At 39.7% G+C, this 22009-nt stretch overlaps 1 protein-coding gene across 2 annotated transcripts in view; it reads left to right on the forward strand.

Annotated features, from left to right (window-relative positions):
• The window catches only part of PLD1 (phospholipase D1), a 288369-nt gene that overhangs the window by 261681 nt on the left and 4679 nt on the right, over positions 1-22009 (forward strand). For both annotated transcript variants that reach the window (XM_055127575.1, XM_055127576.1), the window contains 2 exons: positions 8904-9057; positions 21604-21721. In XM_055127575.1, coding sequence (XP_054983550.1) covers positions 8904-9057; positions 21604-21721 — 272 coding nt within the window. The remainder of the gene's footprint in view (positions 1-8903; positions 9058-21603; positions 21722-22009) is intronic.

The following is a 22009-nucleotide window of genomic DNA, read 5'->3' on the forward strand; positions in this document are numbered from 1 at the left end:
TGCTTTAGCTATTCATGAGGGTTTATTTTTTTACATGAATTTCAGGAGTATTTGATCTATTTATTTGAAAATGTCATAAGTATCCCCTGATACTTAAGGGGACTTCATTGAATTTGTACAATGCTTTGGGGAGTATTGCTATTTTGGTAATGCTAATTCTCCCAATCTATGAGCAGAAAATGTTTCTACATTTCCTTGTGTCCTCTTTTATTTCTTGAAGCAGTGTTCTGCAGTTTTCTTTGCATAGGTCTTTCAATCTCTTTAGTTGAGGTGATTCCAAGGTACTTGATTTTCTGAGGCACATGTGTAGCTGGGATTGTTTTATTGATATCTCTTTCATTATTTGTATATAGGGAAGCCATGGACTTTTGCATGTTGATTCTGTAACTTGCCACTTTACAAATCTGTTATTTGTAGGAGCTTTTTGTAGAGTGCTTAGGATTTTCTAGATAGGATATCGTGTTATCTGCAAATATGAAAGCTTGACTTATTCCTTTCTTATCTGGATGCCCTTGATATCTTTTATCTTGTCTCACTACTATGGCCAGCACTTCCAGTACTCTATTAAGTGAAAGTGAGCAACCTTGTCCTATGCCTGATTTTAGAAAAAAGACTTTTCTTTTCCCATTGAAATTAATGCTTGCTGTGAAGTTGTAGTAAATGACCTTAAAATATTTAGGAAGGCTCCTTCAGTTCCTATTTTGTTGAGAAATTTTATCATGAAAGGGTTTGGATCTAGTCAAATGCTTTCTCTGCATCTACTCATATGATCATATGGCATTAATTTTTTTCTCTTATTGATGTGGTATGTTATGTTGATTGACTTGCAAATGTTAAACCATCCTTGAAACCCCAGCATGAATCTTACTTGGTAAATGGTGTATGATTTTTTCACGAGTTATTGGATTCTGTTGGCTAGTATTTTGCCGTGGATCTTTGAGTCTGTGTTCAACAGGGACATAGGCCTGTAATTCTCTATTTTTGTCGTGTCTCTGTCTGCTTTTTGTATCAGTAATGTTTACTTCATAGAAACTGTGGGAGCGGTTATGTTTCTTGAGTTTTCTGGAAAAGCTTGAAAAGGATTGGCATTAAGTCCTCTTCAAAGGTTTGACAGAATTATGAAATTTGCTTATAAGTTGATGTACACGGAGAGTATCATGTTAAGTGAAATGAGTCAGAAAGAGAGGGACAGACATAAAATAACTGCATTCATTTTTGGAATATAAAAGAACGTAACATGAGACTAACACCTAAAGACAGTAGAGACAAGGGCCAAAAGGATGGCTTTGCGATTTGGAAGCCTGGCTCATGCTTGGGGAAAAGGCTGTTGGGATGGAGAAGGGACCACTAAGTCAATGATGATTGGAGGGATAGCCCAGGATGGGAGATGTCTGCCGAAAGTAGACTAAGGACCTAATAAGATGGCCTCTCGGTATCTGTATTGCAAACCATAGTACCCAAAAGGAGAGAGAGAAAGAAGGTGCCTGCAGGGGTGGTGGGAGAGATACTAGGAACATTGGTAGTGGAAAATGCGCATTGGTGGAGGGAAGGGTGTTAGTATGACTGAAACTCAATAGTGAAAGCCTTGTATCTGGATCTCACAGTGCTTCAATAATTTTTTTTAAAAAGGTTCAACAGAATTCAATAGTGAATCCTTTGGGGCCTGAGCTTTTGTTTTGGGTAAGACTTTTGATTACCATTTCAATGTGCTGGATAGTAATAGGTCTGTTTAGATCATTGAAAACTTCTTGGTTTAGTCTCAGGAGGTTATAGCAATTTAAGACTTTACCCATTTCTTCTAAATTCTTCTATTTTGTGGCATAAAGTTTCCCAAAGTAATCTTTGAATGATCAAAGTAATCTCCAATGATCGTTTGAATTTCTGTGGTTTCTATTTTGACGTCCTATCTTTCATTACTGATTTGGTTTATTAAGGTTCTTTCTCTTTTTCTCTCTCTTTCTTTGTGAATCTTGTTAGTTGTTTCTCCATCTTGTTTATTTATTTTTGTTAAAGAACCAGCTCTTGATTTTATTGAATTTTTGGATTTTTTTTGGAGGATCCCAGCTCATTATTTTCTGCTCTAAGTTTTATTATTTCCTTCCTCCTGCCTGGTTTTGGCTTTTTTGGAGTCATTTTCCAAGATCTTAAGCTGTGAAGTCAAGTTATTTATGTGGACTCCTTCCTTCCTGATGAATGCTTGCAGAGCTATAAAATTTCCTCTTAACACTGCTTTTGCTGTGTCCCACAAATTCTGGTAGTCCATGTCTCATTTGTTTACAGGAATCTTTTGATTTCTTCTCTGGCCCACTGGTTGTTCAGTAGTGAGCCGTCTAATTTCCAAATGTTTGGTTTGATTCTTCATTTCTGTGTGTGATTAACTGCTATTTTCAGTGTATCATAGTCTGAGAATATCATTGATACAATTTCTATCCTCTTGATTTTATTAAAGTATGTTTTGCAACCCAGTATGTTGTTTATCTTGGAGAATGTCCCATATGCACTCGAGAATATGTATTTGCCTTTTGAGAATGAAAAACCATGTATATATCTACAAGTCCCCTCTCCTCCATTTCTTCGTCCAAAGCCAATATTTCCTTGCTGAGGTTTAGTCTAGATGATCTATCAAGAGGTGGCAAAGTGGTGATGAATTCTTCAGCTACTACTTTGTTGCAATCAGTGTCCTCTTTGAAATCTATTAGCAGTTGTTTTAAGTATTTTGCTGGTCCCTCATTGGGTGCATGTGTGTTTAGGAGTTTGATTTCTTACTGATGTACTTTGATTATCAGTCAATGACTTATAATGGGAGATGTCTGCCTCTTATAACCTTTTTTAGCTGAAATGTATGTTGTCAGATTCTAGTATGGCTACTAGAAGGAGCTTGAAGGAGTTGTTTGCTTGAAGAATTGTTTGCTTAGAGAATTTGACTTTGGGTTTGTTTTTGCTATTACTATTCAGATGTGTTTCTTGTGAGCAGCAGAATATTGAATTCAATTTTTAAATCCATTTTGCCACTGTGTCTCTTACTTGGTGTGTTTATACTATTGGCTTTGAGGGCTTTTGTGCCATCTCTCTGTATAAGTTTGGTATGTTGTGGGGTTTGTCTTGCCTTAAAGTGGCCCTTAAGTTCTTTCAAAATTGATTTTGAATCTATGGAGTTGCTGAGCTGTTGTGTATCAGTGAAGTTGTATATCATTCCTTCAGATCTGAATGACAGTCTGACTAGGTAATATATTCTTGGTGAGACATCATCATTATTTCATTGAGTTTTAGTTTGTTTTTTGTTTGTTTTTTACTATACCACCATCTGGCTTGGAGGGTCTCATTCAGTAGATCTGCAGTAAAACAAAGGGGCAGTCCTTTGTATGTAATTTCCTTCTTTGATCTTTCTGCTTTCATTATTGTATCTCTTTCTATGGTTCTCATCATTCTGATTGGGATATGTCTTAGAGTCTTTTTGTTAGGGTCTGTTTTAGCTGTACCTTTTGGGCTTCCTCAATCTGGATGCCTGCTTTCTCCAGCTCTAGAAACTTTTTAGCAATGATGTCTTTGACTGTTACTTCCTCACTGGGGTTGCCTTCCTGTCCCTCTGGGACTCTGGTGATTCTTATGTTGTTCCTCTTGAATTCACCCTAAATTTCTCTTGTTTGCTGTTGATTTTTTGAGGTCTTTTTCAATCTTCTGTTGTTGCCTAGATCTTATCTTCTCCACCTTATCTTCAAGCTCACTGATTCTCTCTTTAGCTGCTGTTACTCCGCTGTCGAGGGTTTCCATTGAGTTTTTTATTTCAACTACCAATTTTTTAAATTCTGACATTTCTGCTTGTAGTTTTATTATTTGTGCTCTCATATTCCATATCCTCTTGTGTTTTATTGGATATCTGTTCCAGTGTTTATTTGAGCTCATTAAACCTGATCACCATTTTCTCTCTGAATTCTTTATCAAAGAGATTATGTATGTGGATATTCCTTGTTGAGGCTTCAGGGATCCTACTTCATCCACTCTTCATGGTAAGGTTCTGTACTGTTTCCCCATAATCCCTGTGATAATCTGGAGGTGATTCTTACCAATACACTGTCTGTACTGCCCAAGAGTACTCTGGGGGAACTCAGTGGGTGGTAGTCTCTTGTTTTGCCATCTAAGATATTTTCTTCCAATTTGGTGCTCCTGTGTAATTGTGTGGAGCCTCTTGTGATGATTCAGGGAATGCATTCTTTGGCCTGAATTTACTGCTACTCTTTGATTAAGTTTCTCTTATTTCTTGCACTCACCACTACTTTTTTGAATTTGGGGGATACTGATTGAAGTAGGGCCTTATAGACTATTAGCCTATTGTGGTTGGAATAGCCAGCTGCCCTGGTGAAGGTTCAGTAGAAAAGTTTAAATGTGGATCTTATGAGATATGGAGGGGAAGATAAAGAAGCCACATTAGTGGAAGGTGCTTGGAGAAAAACCACACCTGTAGCTGATGTAACCTGTGGGAGGAGCCAAGTATTAGCAGCATTTAGGGCCACAGAGTGTTTGAACCCCGCTGGCTTGCTCTCATGCTCACAAAAAAGTTCTTTCCTGTGTGTATCCGAATAGGGAGAGCTTCTATACAGCACCCACACAAGGAAAGTTTCTACCTCCTGGGTCATCTGCATGGAGAGAGTGCCCACACTGAACACCATGCCCACCAATGGTCTCTTGTTTTCTTTTTTACTTAAGGATTTGGTGGGGCTGGAGCGATAACACAGCAGGTAGGGCATTTGCCTTGCATGCGGCCAACCTGGATTCAATTCCTCTGCCCCTCTTAGAAAGCCTGACAAGCTACTGAGAGTATCTCGCTGGCAGCGCAGAGCCTGGCAAGCTACCTGTGGTATATTCGATATGCCAAAAACAGTAACAAGTCTCATAATGGAGATGTTACTGGTGCCCGCTCAAGCAAATCAATGAGCAACGAGATGACAGTGATATAGTGATACAGTGATTTGGTGTGATTCACAGCTAGAAATACTCAAGAGCTATTCCTGGTTCCTGCCTAGGTAGGAACCCTTGTGGTCACTCAGGGGACCATATATAGTGTAAGGGATCTGCTGCATTGAGTAGCAAGCGCCTTACCCCCTTTACTATCTCTCTGGTTCCTTTTATTTTTAATAAGGGTCTCCCTGTGAAGCTCCAGTGATTTGGGAACGATTCCCAGTGATTCCCAGCCTGCAATGTAGTCCTCATGGGTCAGTGCTTGGGCTCACCAGGACCACCACTGGCAGAGTTCTGGGGGCCATGTAGTCCTGGCGATCCAACTTAGGGCTTGCATGCAGACACTCAGGGCTTCCAGATCAGTGTTTTCTGATTTTGGTCCTGGGTGATAAATTTAGGACTCTCTGTCTCAACAGTTTGTGAGTTATCACCCATATGCCTTCTGAAATGCTATTTTTGTATTTTACTTTATTTCATGTTAAAAATTTCCTAATATTGGCAGTATTAGAAAAGGTCATCTTCTAAAATTTTGGTGGTTTTAAATTATTGGGGAATATAAGGGACTGAGCTTTTATGGAAAGCAGTTAAATAGGGCCTGCAGAGATAGCACAGTGGGTAGGGGGCTTGCCCAGGTTCTATCCCTGCATCCCAGAGTTATTTCCTGAGCAAAGAGCCAGGAGTAAACCCTGGCCATCATTGGGTGTGGCCCCCAAACAAAACTAAACTAAAAACAGTTTTATAAACCCAAGGCATATTTGTAAACCAAGCAAACTGTAAGGTTGTCCAAGTAAAAATTTCCTATTGTCCTCTACTGCTTTATCAAAAAGCACCTGCTACTATTAATAGCTCAGTGTGTATTTATGTAGGTACTTTGCGCTTTCTCTCTTCTGCCTCCTCTATTATAGAGAAATAGAATAGCACTGTATCTTTGTCATAAAATTATAAATTTAAATTTTCAGAAAATGGAAACAGGTAAGAATGGTGGCAGCATTTATAACAGTCAATGTCAAATTTTTGGTATTAAATTCCTCTAAAATTGCCTCATTCTTTCCTTCACATTCCTAATAAATAGTTGCCTACTCTCTCTCCATGTAGTTGAGAGTAAACACCAAGGCTACTCAAGTTTAGCTCTCTAAGAACTTCAGCTCTTCTTTCATTGGATTTGAGGGATCTACTCATGGGAACATGGGAAGGAGAATCGAGGGAGAGGCGGGAGAAAGAGACAGACAGACAGACAGACAGACACACACACACACACACACACACACACAACACACACACACACACAGAGAGAGAGAGAGAGAGAGTGAAAAAATTAGTCATCTGCCCAATTCTGTAGCCTTCTCCAAAGAGCGGCCTCTGCTGGGGTCTTAAGGTACTACACCACAAAAGTGAAGATAGGAGAAATTTGTTCTGATCCTTTGAGCTAGCTCCTGTACCTGGGTAGGAAGTGATTACCCTCAAACAGGGGCTTCTTTGAGACAAGTGCTACATGCCGTATGCCAGAAAATTGCCCCTTCTTGTGTCAGTGTTTTCTGGTACTGATTTTATAAGATCAGGAAATATCTGACAATAAGGTCCATAAAATTAATGTTTGCAGAGCAGTTTGTAGATCAGTAAGTACTGTGATATGGTCTTATTTAACTCTCACAACAATTCAGGGTCTACATTATGATCTTCGTTTATAAGAGAGCAAATTAAGGCTGAGAAAAATGAGAAGACTTTGTCTACATTAGTGCTAGACCATCTGTCAAACCCCATGGTGCGGCTATAAATTTTATAGTATAATTATAATGTGAGTGCATGCATAAAGGGTGATTTTTTGCCAACAAAACAAAGTTTTCCGAATAGCCTCTACCTCATCACACCTCAGGAGCAGCCCAGCATTTCTTCAAGTTCTCCATCCTTTATCTCTTACCCAGACTAACTCCTGTGGGGCAGTGCTCACATCCACAGCAGAGTCTTGTTAACGAAGTCCACCGCATCACTGCAGGAAGTGGCCATAAAGTTTTTCAAAGGAGGCAATTTTCTCTCTGCAAGACACTCACCATGTGGACTCTAGTCAGACTCCTGTTGTCTTTTACCCTGACGATCCCCATGAGAGGAGCCAGCGCTCCCATTGAGCCCTCTCTTCTACTTCCTATGCACCTATCAGAGGAATATTGTGCGTAGGGCATGAGGAACAAGCAGGATAGGGGAGCAAGCCAGCCCCTTCTGCAGTCTACTGGACACCTCAAAACTTCACAAATGGGAATCCAGTGACTATTCATAAAACACGATGTGTGTCTGGTTACAAAGGCAAGGAGCATTGAAAGATCAGGTTAGACTAATAGTAAAATACTTGCCCTTCACATTCCAACATTCTTAGCTCACTTGGATTTAAAAATAGAATGGAGGTAAATTGATATAGAAGCTCTTGGCAGGCCACACAAGTGAGGCCAGAGGATGGACAACCACTCAAAAGCAGTTTGATAATGTGTATTTGAGAATAGCCCGAGCTGGGATGAAGGGGCTCTTGGGTTTTAGGCACTTATAATTCTATTATGAGTTCATGTCTATTTTTTTTCTAAATCTTTAAAAAAAAAAAGACAAATCCATCTTCGTTGTTGAACCAGTGTATCTTTTTCTTTTGTATATTGATCTTTAATCAAAATCATTTGTGCAGTAGGGTGTCTAAACCAATAGAGACATGAAAAGCAGAAGTTAAGAAAATTCTAGACTTTACTAATTCAGTGACTAATTCACAGTCATTTCTGCTCTGCTAACTTCAGCTTGTCTGATCCCAGTGGTCACAAAGTGGCTACAGAAGCTCCTGGAATCATATCCTCATCTAACCTACAAGTCAAAATATCCAAAATAAACTTTGAGGGGCTAGAACTATAGTATAGCAGGTAGGGTGTTTGCTTTGCACGAGGCCTACCCAGGTTCGATTCCCAGCATCCCATATGGTCCTCTGAGCACCGCCAGGAGTAATTCCTGAATGCAAAGCCAGGAGTAACTCCTGTGCATCACTGGGTGTGACCCAAAAAGCAAAAAAAACAAAAAAACAACAACAAAAAAACCCCCAAAAACCTTTTTTTTTTTTAAAGAAATATTTTATTGAACCACCGTGAAAACAAAAAAAATACAAAGCTTTCAGGTTTAAGTCACAGTGAAATACTGATTAAACCACCATCCCTTCACCAGTGCACCCGTTCCACCACCAAGAACCCCAATACACCCCCCTCCCACTCCACCCCCCATCTAAGTAGCTGATGATATTCCCATTATTCTCTCTATATATTGAGTACATTTCATATTTCCATACAGAACTCACTATTGTTGATTGGAAATTTTCCCCAACAATCAGGCCTGCTGAATAAGCATCATCTAATAATTTCTCTTCCTTGGTAAAAGTGAAGACTTTGAGTCCGCACGGCCGCGATAGCGGCCGCGCGGTTTTGGGTTTCTAATATTTTAGCTCAGTTCACAGTCAAAATGGATGGCTGCAAGAATCTGCTCTGGTGCCAAAATGGGTTAGGAGACCTCAGGATCACAGTCAGTAGGTGGGAGGCTCTGCTTCTCGTGCCGCGGCTCTTGGTTCAAACCCCAAAAACCTTTGAGGCAAAAACTGCTTTTAGTGTTCACTTATAAGAAGGAAAAAAAAACTTTCTCAGAAATCTTGAGCAGTTCTTCCTTTATGTTTCCCTGGCTAGAATCATGTCACGTTCCCATTCCTAAGCCAAAATAATAAAATAATGGCAAAAAATAATAAAATTATCATGCTTCACTTAGACAGATCAAACTTTACACTTGGGTGAACGAGGGGCCCTGCCTGCCCTTGCACAGACTCTCTTGACAGCATGAACAAAGTGAGGGTTTGTTAGCAAGAAAGATCGAATGGGGGGAGCAAATAAGTATCAACTACTCGGGAAAATCATCACTTTCTTTTACTTTTATCTTTCTAGGTTCTGCCAACATCAATGATCGAAGCATGTTGGGAAAGCGTGACAGCGAAATGGCCATCATTGTGCAGGACACAGAGACAGTCCCCTCGGTGATGGATGGTGAAGAGTACCAAGCAGGCCGCTTCGCTCAGGGTCTTCGGCTTCAGTGCTTCAGGTGGGCTTTGCGAAGCCGTGTCTGCTGGGGTCCCAGAGCTGCTTCTAGCCCTTAGCACATGCTGTCTTGTCCTGCCTCTCCTTGGTCTCAAACTGTCTCCCAAAATGCAGCATGGAACATGCCCTTGGTGGGGGGAGGATGGGAGCTGAATGGGGTGCAGCTATACATTTTCTATTTAAATGCTATTATCTTCATATGTAATAATAAAAACTAGCATTTGAAATGTATTTGTTGGTTTAGGAACAGGCCAGGTCAAACCATCTAGTGTCTATAAGATTTCGACAGTGATTTTTTTTTAAGCAAAAACAGATTTTATTTGGAGGCTTTGAGGAAGGGGACAAGGGAGAGAAAGGGAGGAAGAGTAACACACTCAGAAGCAAGAGCACAGGTGTCTCTAAGGATGAACAGAACCCAAGACACATCTCAAGAGGGAGATGCAAGCGACACAGGTGCTCACACCACATGTGCTCAGCCACATGCTCACAAGCAGCACATGGGTTTGGGCAGCATATGCGCCCAGTGAATTCATCCTAAAACTTATTTATCATTAGTTTAATCAAGAGGTGTATCATTTGTTTTTGGTACTATAAACTTTAAGGATATAATTTCACACATCTGTTTGTATATAGACTCACCACACCCATCACAAAGTTATAAAGTTCTAGTGTCATCTTACTATCAGAATGATTCTCCGGGCTGGAATGTGACACAGTGTTAACCACATACCACTGAGCCCCAGTCATGTATGAAGCTCTGGCTTCTGTCCCCAGCACTATCTGTACACACAGTCACACACACATGCATGCTTACACACAAACTCACACACACATGTTGTGTACACACACACACACACAGCTTATCTACGTATTCTTCCTGGCTTTCCCCTGTTTTATCCCAATATCCACCATAATTCATTAATTCTAAGTTTTTATCTTGTTGGGGGTTTTTTGCATTTTTACTAACCCTAGTTATAGATATCCAATATGAATCAAATTAGCCAGTAATTCTCTTTCTCTTCCATAGTTATCTCATTTAACATAACCACCTCAAGGTCCATCCATTTTGTTCCAGAAGGGATAGTTTAATTAGAGTCATATTCTGTACATCTTTTATATAGTCAAAGGAGATGCACAAAGAAGATTGCTGATATCTACAGTGAAGGGTTTCTACTTTTTATTTGTTGGCAATGCTGATAGGGCTTGGGACCATCCTGGTGATTCTTGGCCAGTCTTATGCATTTCTATGTAAGGATCCAAGGACCCTGTGCTCTGCAGGCCCTGTGAAGCTGAGAACCAGCAGGGACCACTCTGGTGATGTCCAGTGGGCCTGTGGCCCATAGGTACTTGAGAACCTCCAAGGCTACATCAGATGGTGATTGAAGGGTCATGGGGTGCCAGGGATCAAACAGATCTTGCATGTATCTTCCCAGCACTGCAGAGTAACTGAATTTTAAATAAATCCTTGGTCAAGCAGATAGAATACTGCTCTAGAAGCAGTCTCTGTCCCTGAACACACCCTTCATTCAGTTCATTGTGACTGAGAACTTTCTAGGTCTGGATTATAACTGTCTTTGCTCCTACCCCCTATAGTCTTCCTCAGCAGTATGTGATCTTCCTAGAATTAACTCAGATCCTTCCTTACATTCACTTTGCAGTTTTTCCTCTCTCCTCTCTTCCTCACTTTTCATTTTTCTCTGTGCTAATAGATATGCTGAGCCCCATTCCTCCCCGCTCTCCCCATCCTCACATAAATCTTGCACCTCGGGGCTTTGACAGAAGGTCACAGCTCTAAGTCTATAACTGTGCTTGTAGGGTGGGATTTCCCTGCATGGAGCCACCCCCTTGTCTGAGGATTTACTGAGATCTTGTTTAGTTGTTTAGTTGAGCTTTCTTAGTGTTAATGTTTTTCTTAACCAAGTTTAGTTGACTTCTATGTAGCATTCCCATCCAGTCTGGTGTGTTCCTACTTGGATGTTTGTATACTGAAGAGTTTTAAGTTGTCCAGAAAATCCAGAATATTTAACTGGGCAGGAGCTCGCATGGCAATGGTGGTGAAATGTGCAGTGATTGCCATGTTTCTTTTAAAAAAAATTTTAATGAATCACAATGAGGTACAGTTACAGACTTACAAACTTTCGTGCTTATGTTTCAGTCATACAATGATCTAGTACTCATCACTCCACCAGTGCCCATTCTCCAACACCAATGTTCCCAGTATCCCTCCCACTACTATCCCTCATCACCCGCCTTGACTCTGTAGCCAGTACATTATAGCCAGTACATTCCTTTTTATTTTCTCTCTCTCTCTTTTTGTGTGTTATGGGTTGGAATACAGGTATTACGTGGCCATCATGTTCAGTCTATAGTCTACTTTCAGCGCGCATCTCCCATCCTGAGCGAATCCTCCAAACTTCTTTTACTTGGTAGTCCCTTCTCTATCTCAGCTGCCTTTTCCCCCAGCATGTGAGGCCGGCTTCCAAGCCGTGGATCAATCCTCCTGGTTCTTATCTCTAATATCCTTGGGTGTTAGTCTCCCATTGTTTTACTTTATATTCCACAAATGAGTGCAGTCATTCTATGTCTATTCCTCTCTCTCTGACTCATTTCACTTACATTATACTCTCCATGTTGATCCATTTATATACACATTTCATAATTTCATCTTTTCTGACAGCTGCGTAGTATTCCATTGTGTAGATGTACCAGAGTTTCTTTAACCAGTCATCTGTTCTCAGGCACTCGTTTTTTTTTCCAGGTTCTGGCTATTATAAACAGTGCTGCAATAAACATACAAGTGCAGATGTCGTTTTCACTATACTTTTTTGATTCTCCAGGATATATTCCCAGAAGTGGTATTGCTGGGTCAAATGGGAGCTCAACTTCTAATTTTTTGAGAAATGTTCATATTTTTTTCCAAAAGGGCGGAACCAGTCAGCATTCCCACCAGCAGTGAAGAAGAGTCCTTTTCACCCCACATTTGTGCCAACACCAGTTCACTGATGTTCTTTTGGATGTGTGCCAGTCTCGATTGTGTGAGATGATATCTCATTGTTGTTTTGATCTGCATCTCCCTGATGATTAGTGATGAAGAGCATTTTTTTCATGTGCCTTTTGACCATTCAGATTTCTTCTTTGAGAAAGTTTCTGTTCATCTCATCTCCCCATTTTCTGATGGGGTTGGATGTTTTCTTCCTGTAAAGTTCAACCAGTGCCTTGTATATCCTTGATATCAACCCCTTATCAGATGGGTACTAAGTGAATATCCTTTCCCATTCTATAGACTGCTCTTGTATTCTGGTTACTGTTTCTTTGAAAGTGCAGAAGCTTCGTAGTTTAAGATAGTCCCATTTGTTTGTCTCAGTTTCCACTTGCTCGGTCAGTGGCGTTTCATCTTTGAAGATATCTTTAGCTTTGATGTCGCAAAAGGTTTTGCCACCTTTTCTTCAATGTACCTCATGGATCTGGACTGATGTTGAGGTCTTTAATCCACTTTTATTTGACTTTTGTGTATGGTGTTAGGTAGAGGTCTGAACCCATTTTTTTGCATGTAGATATCCAGTTTGCCAGAACCATTTGTTAAAGAGGCTTTCCTTACTCAACTTCACATTTCTTGCTCCCTTATCAATGATTCAATGATCATATATTTGAGGGTGTGTGTAAGTATATTCAGTACTGTTCCATTGGTCTGTGGATCTGCCTTTGTTCTAATACCATGTTGTTTTAATTATTACTGCTTTGTAGTAGAGTTTGAGGTTGGGAGAAGTGATGCCCCCCAGCTTTCCCCCCCCCCCCAAGAACTGCTTTAGCTACTCGTGAGAGATTTTTGTTCCATATGAATTTCAGGAGTTTTTCTTCAGTTTATTTGAAGAATGTCATGGATATCCTTGTAAGGATTGCATTGAATCTATATAATGCCTTGGGTAGTATTGTCATTCTGATCATGTTAACTCTCCCAATCCATAAACAGGGTATGTGTTTCTATTTCTTCATGCACTCTTCTATTTTTTGAAGTAGCATTTTGTAGTTTTCTTTGTACAGGTCCTTTATCTCATTAGTTAAGCTGATTCCAAGGTATTTGGTTTTCTAAGGCATGATTGTGAATGGGATTGCTTTTTTCATATCACTTTCTTCTCTCTCATTATTTGTGTATAGGAAAGCCATGGACTTTTGGATGTTGATTTTATAGCCTGCAACTTTACTGTACAAGTCTATTGTTTCTAGGACCTTCTTGGTAGAGGCTTTAGGGTTTTATAATTATAGTATCAGATCATCTGCAAATAGGGAGAACTTGATTTCTTCCTTTCCTATCTGGATGCTTTAACATCTTTTTTTGCCTACCTTCTGTTGCAAGTACTTCAGGTACTATGTTGTATAGGAGTGGTTAGAGTGGGCATACTTGTCTTGTCCCTGATCTTAGAAAGCTCTTAGTTTTTACCCATTGAGAATAATGCTTGCCATAGACTTGTGATAGATGACTTTGACTATATTGAGGAATGTTCCTTCAAAATCCATTTTGGTGAGAGTTTTCATCATAAATGGGTGCTGGATCTTGTCAAATTCTTCCACTGTATCTATTTGTATGATCATATGGTTTTTAGTCCTTTCTTTTATTGACTTGTTGATTGACTTGCAAATGTTAAACCATCCTTACATCCCCGTGATGAATCCCACTTGGTCATGGTGTATGATCTTTTTGATAAGTTGTTGAATTCTGCTTGCTAATATTTTGTTAAAGATCTTTGCATCGATGTTCATCAGGGATATCAGCCTGTAATTTTCTTTTTGTGTTTAATCTCTCCTTTTGGTATTAGGGAGATATGTACCTCATAGAAATGATTTGGGAGGTTTCTGTTTCTTCAATTTTCTGGAAAAGCTTGAGAAGAACTGGCTATAGGCCCTCTTTAAATGTTTGGAAGAATTTGCTAGTGAATCCATCTGGATCTGGGCTTTTGTTTTGGGGAACAGTTTTGATTACAGTTTTGATTTCCTTGATAATAATAGGTCTATTCAGGTATTCCAAATCTTCTTGATTCAGCCTTGGGAGATTATAGGAATCTAGGAATTTATCCATTTCTTCTAGGTTCTCTTGTTTTGTGGCATACAGACTTTCAAAGTAATCTCTGACGATCTTTTGAATTTCTTTGGTTTCTGTTGTGATGTCTCACTTTTCATTTATTTGGTTTATTAGGGTTCTAATTCTCTTTCTTTGTGAGTCTTGATAGTTATTTATCAATCTTGTTTATTTTCTCAAAGAAATAGCTCTTGCTTTCATTGATCTTTTGGATTGTCTTTTGGGTTTCCATGTCATTAATTTCTGCTCTATGTTTTATTATTTCTTTCCTTCTGCCAGGTTTGGGCTCCTTTTCTTGGTCCTTTCTAAGATCTTGAGCTGTGCAGTCAAGTTATTTATGTGGACCCTTTCTTCCTTCCCGAGAAATGCTTGCAGAGCTTTAAATTTCCCCCTTAATACGACTTTAGCTGCATCCTACTTGTTCTGTTAGCATGTGTCTTCATTCTCATTTGTTTCCAGGTATCTTTTGATTTCTTCCTTGATTTCTTCCATGACCCATTTATTGTTCAATATTGAGTTGTTTAATTTCTGGGTGTTTGATTTGGTTCTCCGAGTCTGTGTGTGATTAACTTCTATAGTTAGTGCATCATGGTCTGAAAAGATAGTTGATACAATTTCTATCTTCCTGAATCTATTGAGATGTGTTTTGTGACCCAGCACATGGTCTATCTTAGAAATGTTCTGTGTGCACTGGAACAGAATGTATATTCGGTTTGGGGGGATGTAAATCCTTGTATACATCTATTAGCCCTCTCTCTTCTGTTTCTTCCTTGAAATCCAGTGTTTCCTTGCTGAATTTTAATCTTGTTGATCTATCCAGAGGTGTACAGGTGGTTTTAGAAGTCTCCAGCTACTATCGTATTGCTACCAATGCCATCCTTAAAGTCTATTAGCAGTTGTTTTCAATATTTAGATGGGCCCTCATTGGGTGTATGTATGTTTAGGAGTGTGATTTTTTTCTGCTGTGCATATCCCTTGATTATTAAAAAATGGCCTCTCTGTCCCTTCTAATCTTTTTCAGCCTGGAATCTATGTTGTTGGATACTAGAATGGCCACCACAGTTATTTTGAAGGCGTTCTTTGCTTCCAGGATTTTTTTCCATCCTTTGACCTTGAGTCTGTGTTTGCTCTGACTGTTCATATGTGTTTCTTGTAGGCAGCAGAATGTTGGGTTCAGTTTTTAAATTCATTTTTCCACTGTGTGTCTTTTAATTGGTACATTTAGACCATTGACATTGAGTGAGATTATTGTCATGGGGTTTTGTGCCATCTTTCTGTTTGTTGTGTTTGTTGAGGTTTGTTGTGGTTATAGGGATTTTTCTTGTCTTATAGTAGCCCCTTTAGTCCTTTTAAGGTTGGGTTTTGGTCTATGAAGTTCCTGAGCTGTTGTTTATCCATGAAGTAGTGTATTGTTCTTTCGAGTTTAAATGAGAGTTTTTATCTGATGAGTTTGCTGTAAATCTAAGGGATGCTCCTTTGTATGTGATTTTCTTCTTTGACCTTGCTTCTTGCAGTATTGTGTCTCTATTTGTGATATCTGTCATTCTGATTACGATGCCTTGGGGTCTTTTTATTAGGGTCTCTTTTAGTTGGTGCCCTTTGGGCTCTTTGGATCTGGATGCCTGCATCCTCTAGGTCTGGGAACTACTAAGCAATGATATCTTTATATGTTGCTATTTCATTGGAATTGCCTTCCTGTCCTTCTGGTACTCTAATGATTCTTATGTTGTTCCTCTTGAGTTCATCCCCTATCTCTCTGACTTGCCTTATAGCTATTTTGAGGTCCTTTTCCCTTGTTGTTGCCTGGAAGCTTCCTGCAACTCATCTTCGAGCTCACAGATTCTGTCTTCAGCTGTAGTCATTCTACTGTTGAGGGAACCCACTGAGTTTTTTATTTCATCTACCGAATCCTTTATTAGTGACACTTCTGTTCACAGCTTTCTTACTTCTGCTCTCATTTCTTCCTATATTTTCTTGGCTGTCCATTTCACTGTTTCTTTTATATTCTCCTTAAATTTACTTGGTGTCTATTTCACTGTTTCTGAGTTCATTGAATATCCTTAACATCTCATCTCTGAATTCTTTATCGGAGACATCGTATTTATAGGTACTCCCTGTTTAGACTTCTGGACTCTTTTCTTCATCCTCTCCTCATGGTGGGGATTTGCACTGTTTCTTCATGTTGTTGTGGTAGTATGGAGGTGGAACCCTCCAGTTCACTACTAGTATTCCCCTCTCTATTCGAGAAAGGATTCTAGATGAGCTCGGTCAATGGTGGTCGCCTTTTCCCCTTCTAGAATACTATCTTCCTCTTTGGTGCTCCTCTGTGAATTATGTGAGGTCTCTAGTGAAGCTTCAGAGGATATGTTCTTCTATATTGAACTTGAACAGCTTCTTGTGTTCACTGTTATTTGGGTGAGATTGGAATAGGCTAGTGGAGTATTGGCCGAATGTGTTTGAGATAGCCAGGATGTTCTCCACAGAATTAGGTAGTGGTGGGGCTGGAGTGATAGCACAGTGGGTAGGGCGTTTGCCTTGCACGCGGCCAACCCGGGTTCGAATCCCAGCATCCCATATGGTCCCCTGAGCACCGCCAGGGGTAATTCCTGAGTGCATGAGCCAGGAATGATCCCTGTGCATTGCCGGGTGTGACCCAAAAAGAAAAAAAAAAAAAACCAACAGAATTAGGTAGTGGAGATTGAGATGTGAGTCCAGAGTGCTGGGAAAAGGGAAAAGAACTGTGGCTGCCCTGAAAGCCTCACCCCCTGCACACTGTAGGTTCTGTGGGAGGTGTTGCCATCTGGGTTCTGGGTTGGGGGGAGCTCGGGGAATGGGTCACTGGCCAGTGAGGTCCACACTGGAGGAGGGAGTCCGGGTGGTGCTGAAAGTGTGCAATGGTTACTGAGGTCCTGTGTTTGAGCTGTTCCAGCTCTCTCTCCTGAAGGAGCTCCACAAATCCATCCCCCAATCTGTCTGCCCAGGTTTCCCACTGCTTTCATGCCTTTATTAAGTTCCTTTTTTCCTAATTGTTTTGTCAGTGAGAGTTTTTACCAAGCCATTGATATTTCAATTAGCTTCTACTGTCAATTTGTTTAGTTTAGCAGGGACAAGTTTAAAATTAGTATCCTGTTCATCAATGAATCACTTGCTTACTGCAACATATATAATAAAACAAAAGCTAGAAATAAGTAAATAATTTTCTAATATTTGAAACTTGAGGATTTTCTAAGTGGTAATCTTTTATCAGCACTGTAACACTGTTGTCCCAGTGTTCATCGATTTGCTCGAGCAGGCACCAGTAACGTCTCCATTGTGGGACTTGTTGTTACTGTTCCTGGCATATCGAATATGCCATGGGTAGCTTGTCAGGCTCTGCCATGAGGGCGGGATACTCTCAGTAGCTTGCTGGGCTCTCTGAGAGGGACGAAGGAATCGAACCTGGGTCAGCTGCATGCAAGGCAAATGCCCTATCCACTGTGCTATCGCTCCAGAAAATTTTCAACTGTAGAAAGCAAAGGAAATAAGAAGCAATGATGGTATAAAATAAGAAAAAGTCATCACTTTTTTGACCAAACTGACCAAATTGGGCAGCAATTCAAGGCTTAAGGATACAGTGCTGCTCTTATCCTGAAGTGCTGGGATTTCCTGGGTAACCCAGGACATACTTTGTGATGCTCCCCCAGTGTTGTCTGGGAGGACCATGTGCAGTGCCAGGGATAGAGCCAGGGTCAGCCACGTGCAAGCCCTGCACATTAACCCGTCTCTCTGGCTTCTTGACTGCTTGTAAATGTTTTTCCATAGGTAATTCTTATAACTTTAGAATCTTTACTCAAGCTCTGTTGTTTCCCCTCTTTCCCTCTCCCTGCTGACATTGTTGTGTGGAGCAGAGTTCGTGTGCATGTTTGGTTGTGGGCCGCCCACAGGGGTGCAATGCTTGCCAGGGGCTGCTACTTTAGTTGTGCGGCACACACTCATGACTGCAGTGTGACTGAAACACCTGCACTGATGGGGGTCCTGGGCAGCAAACTTCCAAAAACAACAGCAGAGGTGTTGAAATTCTACCCAGTGCATGTGGTGGCACCAAGGACTGAACTCTTGCTATGCCCACAAGACAGGCACTGTGCCATTCTCTGGGCCCTTCATAGTTTTCATTTTCTCAAATTGGAATTATACCAGACTTAGAGTCATTAATATATTTTCAAAAACTGTCTTTGTAGTATGAAGACTTTCTATTGAATAACAAGGGGTGAGTTTCAATTTATTTAAATTTTATTTGTCATTCAATAGAGATTTGTTTTTTTATTATTTGGGAATTGTGATGGTTGTTCAATTATCACTAGAATTTTAGTTTCATTTTTTGTGCTGACTCTGAATTTTACGCTAAATTTACTCCTAGGTGCCCTTATGCTTCCTGGAAATTTTCAAACTGCCTTAAAGCAATTGTTTTTGAGCAATCATTTTCATTCTGTCTCCCAATGCAAATGCAGAAAATATATCTAAAAGCACCACAAAAATCTTGTGTTGATTTTAGATCTTTTTATTTGGAAATGTTCTCAAAGATAAATATTGCAGCTTAGTGCACAGCCATTTTCTCACTTAAAAAATGCAGCTTCAATCCATTTTCCATCTGGGCTATTTCTGAATAGAAATAGACACATTTCAGTGTGAAGTCAATTCTAAGTGGAATCAGCCATCAGGGTACTGCACTGACTGCCACAGCTATGTGCTGAATAGTTCATTAAACCCTAGAAAATTATCCAAACTTTAAAGATGTAACTATCACTCACCAGAGACCATTATCTACACAAGTCAAGCTTAGAATCCTTTAAGGCACTAGACATGAGGAATGGAAAGAACAAAAATAATTATCTGTAGCTTTCCTGCTCTCTCAGGAATACACAAACATAAATTGCCGTTTTTACAGGTCAACCTGAAATCAAAGTAGTTTTCTCTTACATCTTAGTCTGCCAAAGAATACTCAGAGTCCTCCATATTATTTTTGTTATGAATTTTAATATAAATTTCTTAGTATAAAAAGCCTCATGGAAAACAATTTACTACTAAATGTTATTTGTATAGTTATTTAAATCCTTTTCCTTGCCTCCTCTTTTAATTTAAAAGCAATGTCATAGACATATTCTTTTTATTTGGTATTCAGTTTGTTAGACCTGACCCAAATCAAAGATATTATAATTGACTTATTGTCATAATTTGCACCAACTTTCAAATTTGATGCTGTAAAATTTTGCTTTGTGTCTATGTTATGCATAAAACTTGTGTGCAAACATTATTCCTCAAATCCTTTTGAAAGTTATTCCTATGTCATTGGAAGGAGACACTATTTGAAGTTGAAATAGGATTTTGAAATATAAAATCTCTAACAATCATAATGAACTCCTTGTACAGAGCCATTTTTTTACATGTAGAATAATTTGTAGAAACAATGTAGAATCATGAATGTGAAATACCATTTTATCCCTAAAAAACAGGCTGAGATTTTTCAGGACTTAATAAATATCAGTGATGTTTACTAAGGATGCTGGGAGATTTTTTCAGGATAATAAATATCAGTGATGTTTATTAAGAATGCTGGGAGGTATTTATTAACTATGCTGGGAGAGAGGCATAGTTAATAACACCTAAGCTGAAATAATATTCCTTGAAGTAAATTTTACATGAACTTTGACACAGAAATTTTAATTTTAAATTGCCTTAGTGAGATAATCATAGAAAATTCATACATATTAGATGATTATAGTTTGGTCATATAATATTGTTCATACTAATGTAAAGCTAGGAACCATCTGAAAGGACATAATTGGTTAAATTTTTGCATGATGGGGAATTCATCCATTAGAAATGATGGTGCAAATACACATGTATTTAAATATAATGAGGATAACAATATAATCTCCTCCACATTGTTAAATTCAGTAATGGTCAATTCTCTTCTGAATTTGACACAGTTTCTGGTGTACTTCTTCTCATGATTCTAGGACTGAACAGTCTCTAGTTTAGTTTCAGCCTTGCTGGCTCTTCCTCTCCCCACTGATGTTGAGGTGCTCCTTGTCCTGTCTCTGTTTATACTTACTCAGTTTAAGTGAAATGGTTTTGTGAACACACACAGAGACACACACAAGTAACTGGCAAATTTTTGCCTCCAGCTAAGTCTACTTTCTCAAAATCCAGATTCATTTATCCAACTTCCTACATAGCATTGCCACTTGAATATTTAATAGATGGCTGAACAGATTTAAAATTAAATTCCAGGGCTGGAGAGATAGTATAATGGTAGGTCATTTGCTTTGCATGCAGCAAACCCAGGTTCAATAGCAGGCAACCCATATGGTCCCCCAAGCTGGTCAGGAGTACTTCTGACGGTGGAGCCAAGAGTGACCCTTGAGCATGCTGAAAGGAGGGAGGGAAAAGAAAAGCTAGGAGGAAAGCGAGGAAGGGAGGAGAATGAGGAAAGAAGGAAAGATGGTAGGGAAGGGCAGGAGGGAGAGTGAGAGAAAAGAATGGAGGGAGGGAGGGAGGGAGGGAGGGAGGGAGGGAGGGAGGGAGGGAGGGAGGGAGGGAGGGAGAAGTTAAAATTAAGAGCTTGGTCTGGAAGTCAGGTGACCCCAGGCAGAGTTTCAGAACTAAGGCTTTACCCAGAGTATGATCTCAATCTCCTTGTGCTCTTGTGCCCTTATCTGTAACAACTGTCTCTGTAAGGTTGTTGAGGGCTTGCTGGGAAAGTGCTTGGAAAGGGCTTTAGCACCTTGAACAGTGAAATTTATTTAAGTGGTTTTAATATATTTTAGGTAACATGGTTACATAAGTGTTAAAATTTATGATATTGATATACAAAATTACTGCATCCCTCACCACCAAAATGCCCACCCCCCACAACTCTCCACCACTGTCCTTATGTCACATTCAGTCCATTTTCATTCCTACATGCCAAGATTTTCACCACCTAAGACCATATTACAAGGACACTCTTAGAACAAAATGAGTGTCTTTCTCTGTCCAATAGTTGGCTGTAGTTTTCAAGCACATAAAAACATAGGGGTTTGTGTTTGTATGTTTGGGAACTTCAGTTACATACATATGACCTAGGTGTGCACATGGGTGCCATGTTCATATATGCACATACACTTAGTTTCAGTAACTTAATTTGATTTTTTTAAATAAAGGAGTGGGGGGCTGGAGCGATAGTACAGCGGGTAGGGCATTTGCCTTGCACGTGGCCAACCCGAGTCTGATTCCCAACATCCCATATGGTCCCCTGAGTACTGCCAGAAGTAATTCCTGAGTGCAAAGCCAGGAGTAATCCCTAAGCATCGCTGGGTGTGACCCCCCCCAAAAAAAAAGAGAAAAATAAATAAAGGAGTGAGGGAAGATGTATTGTTTAGTGTCTAGATTTGTTAGGCACTGAAAACAATACATGTAGCAAACTGCTCACTCAGTTTGGAGGGCATTTTATTTCAGGCTTGTCCTTGGCTATCTTTCTGACCCAAGTGAGGATATTCAGGATCCAGTAAGCGAAAAATTCTTCAAGGAAGTGTGGGTTTCCACAGCAGCTCGAAATGCTACAATTTATGATAAGGTAAGGTTTACGTATTTCTTTTAAATTTAACCCTAACACAAAAATCACATCATTACTTCTGCAAGTTATTGGTTCAGAATATTCTCAATGAATATAAAAGTCAATAAGCTCCACATTATAGTGAAAAGCTTTCTTGAATTAAAAAAGCAGAAAGTAAAAAAAAAATCATGGGTCTTTATTAAAAGATGCTTTAGTGGATTCCAATCTTTCTTGCTAAGGATGTGCCGAATGGGGTTCCAGAATAAGCAGGTAATTCTTCAGCCTTCCTGTATATTTTGTGACAAAGAG

Source organism: Sorex araneus, chromosome 2 (genome assembly GCF_027595985.1).
Source record: "Sorex araneus isolate mSorAra2 chromosome 2, mSorAra2.pri, whole genome shotgun sequence".
Taxonomy (NCBI): Eukaryota; Metazoa; Chordata; class Mammalia; order Eulipotyphla; family Soricidae; genus Sorex; species Sorex araneus.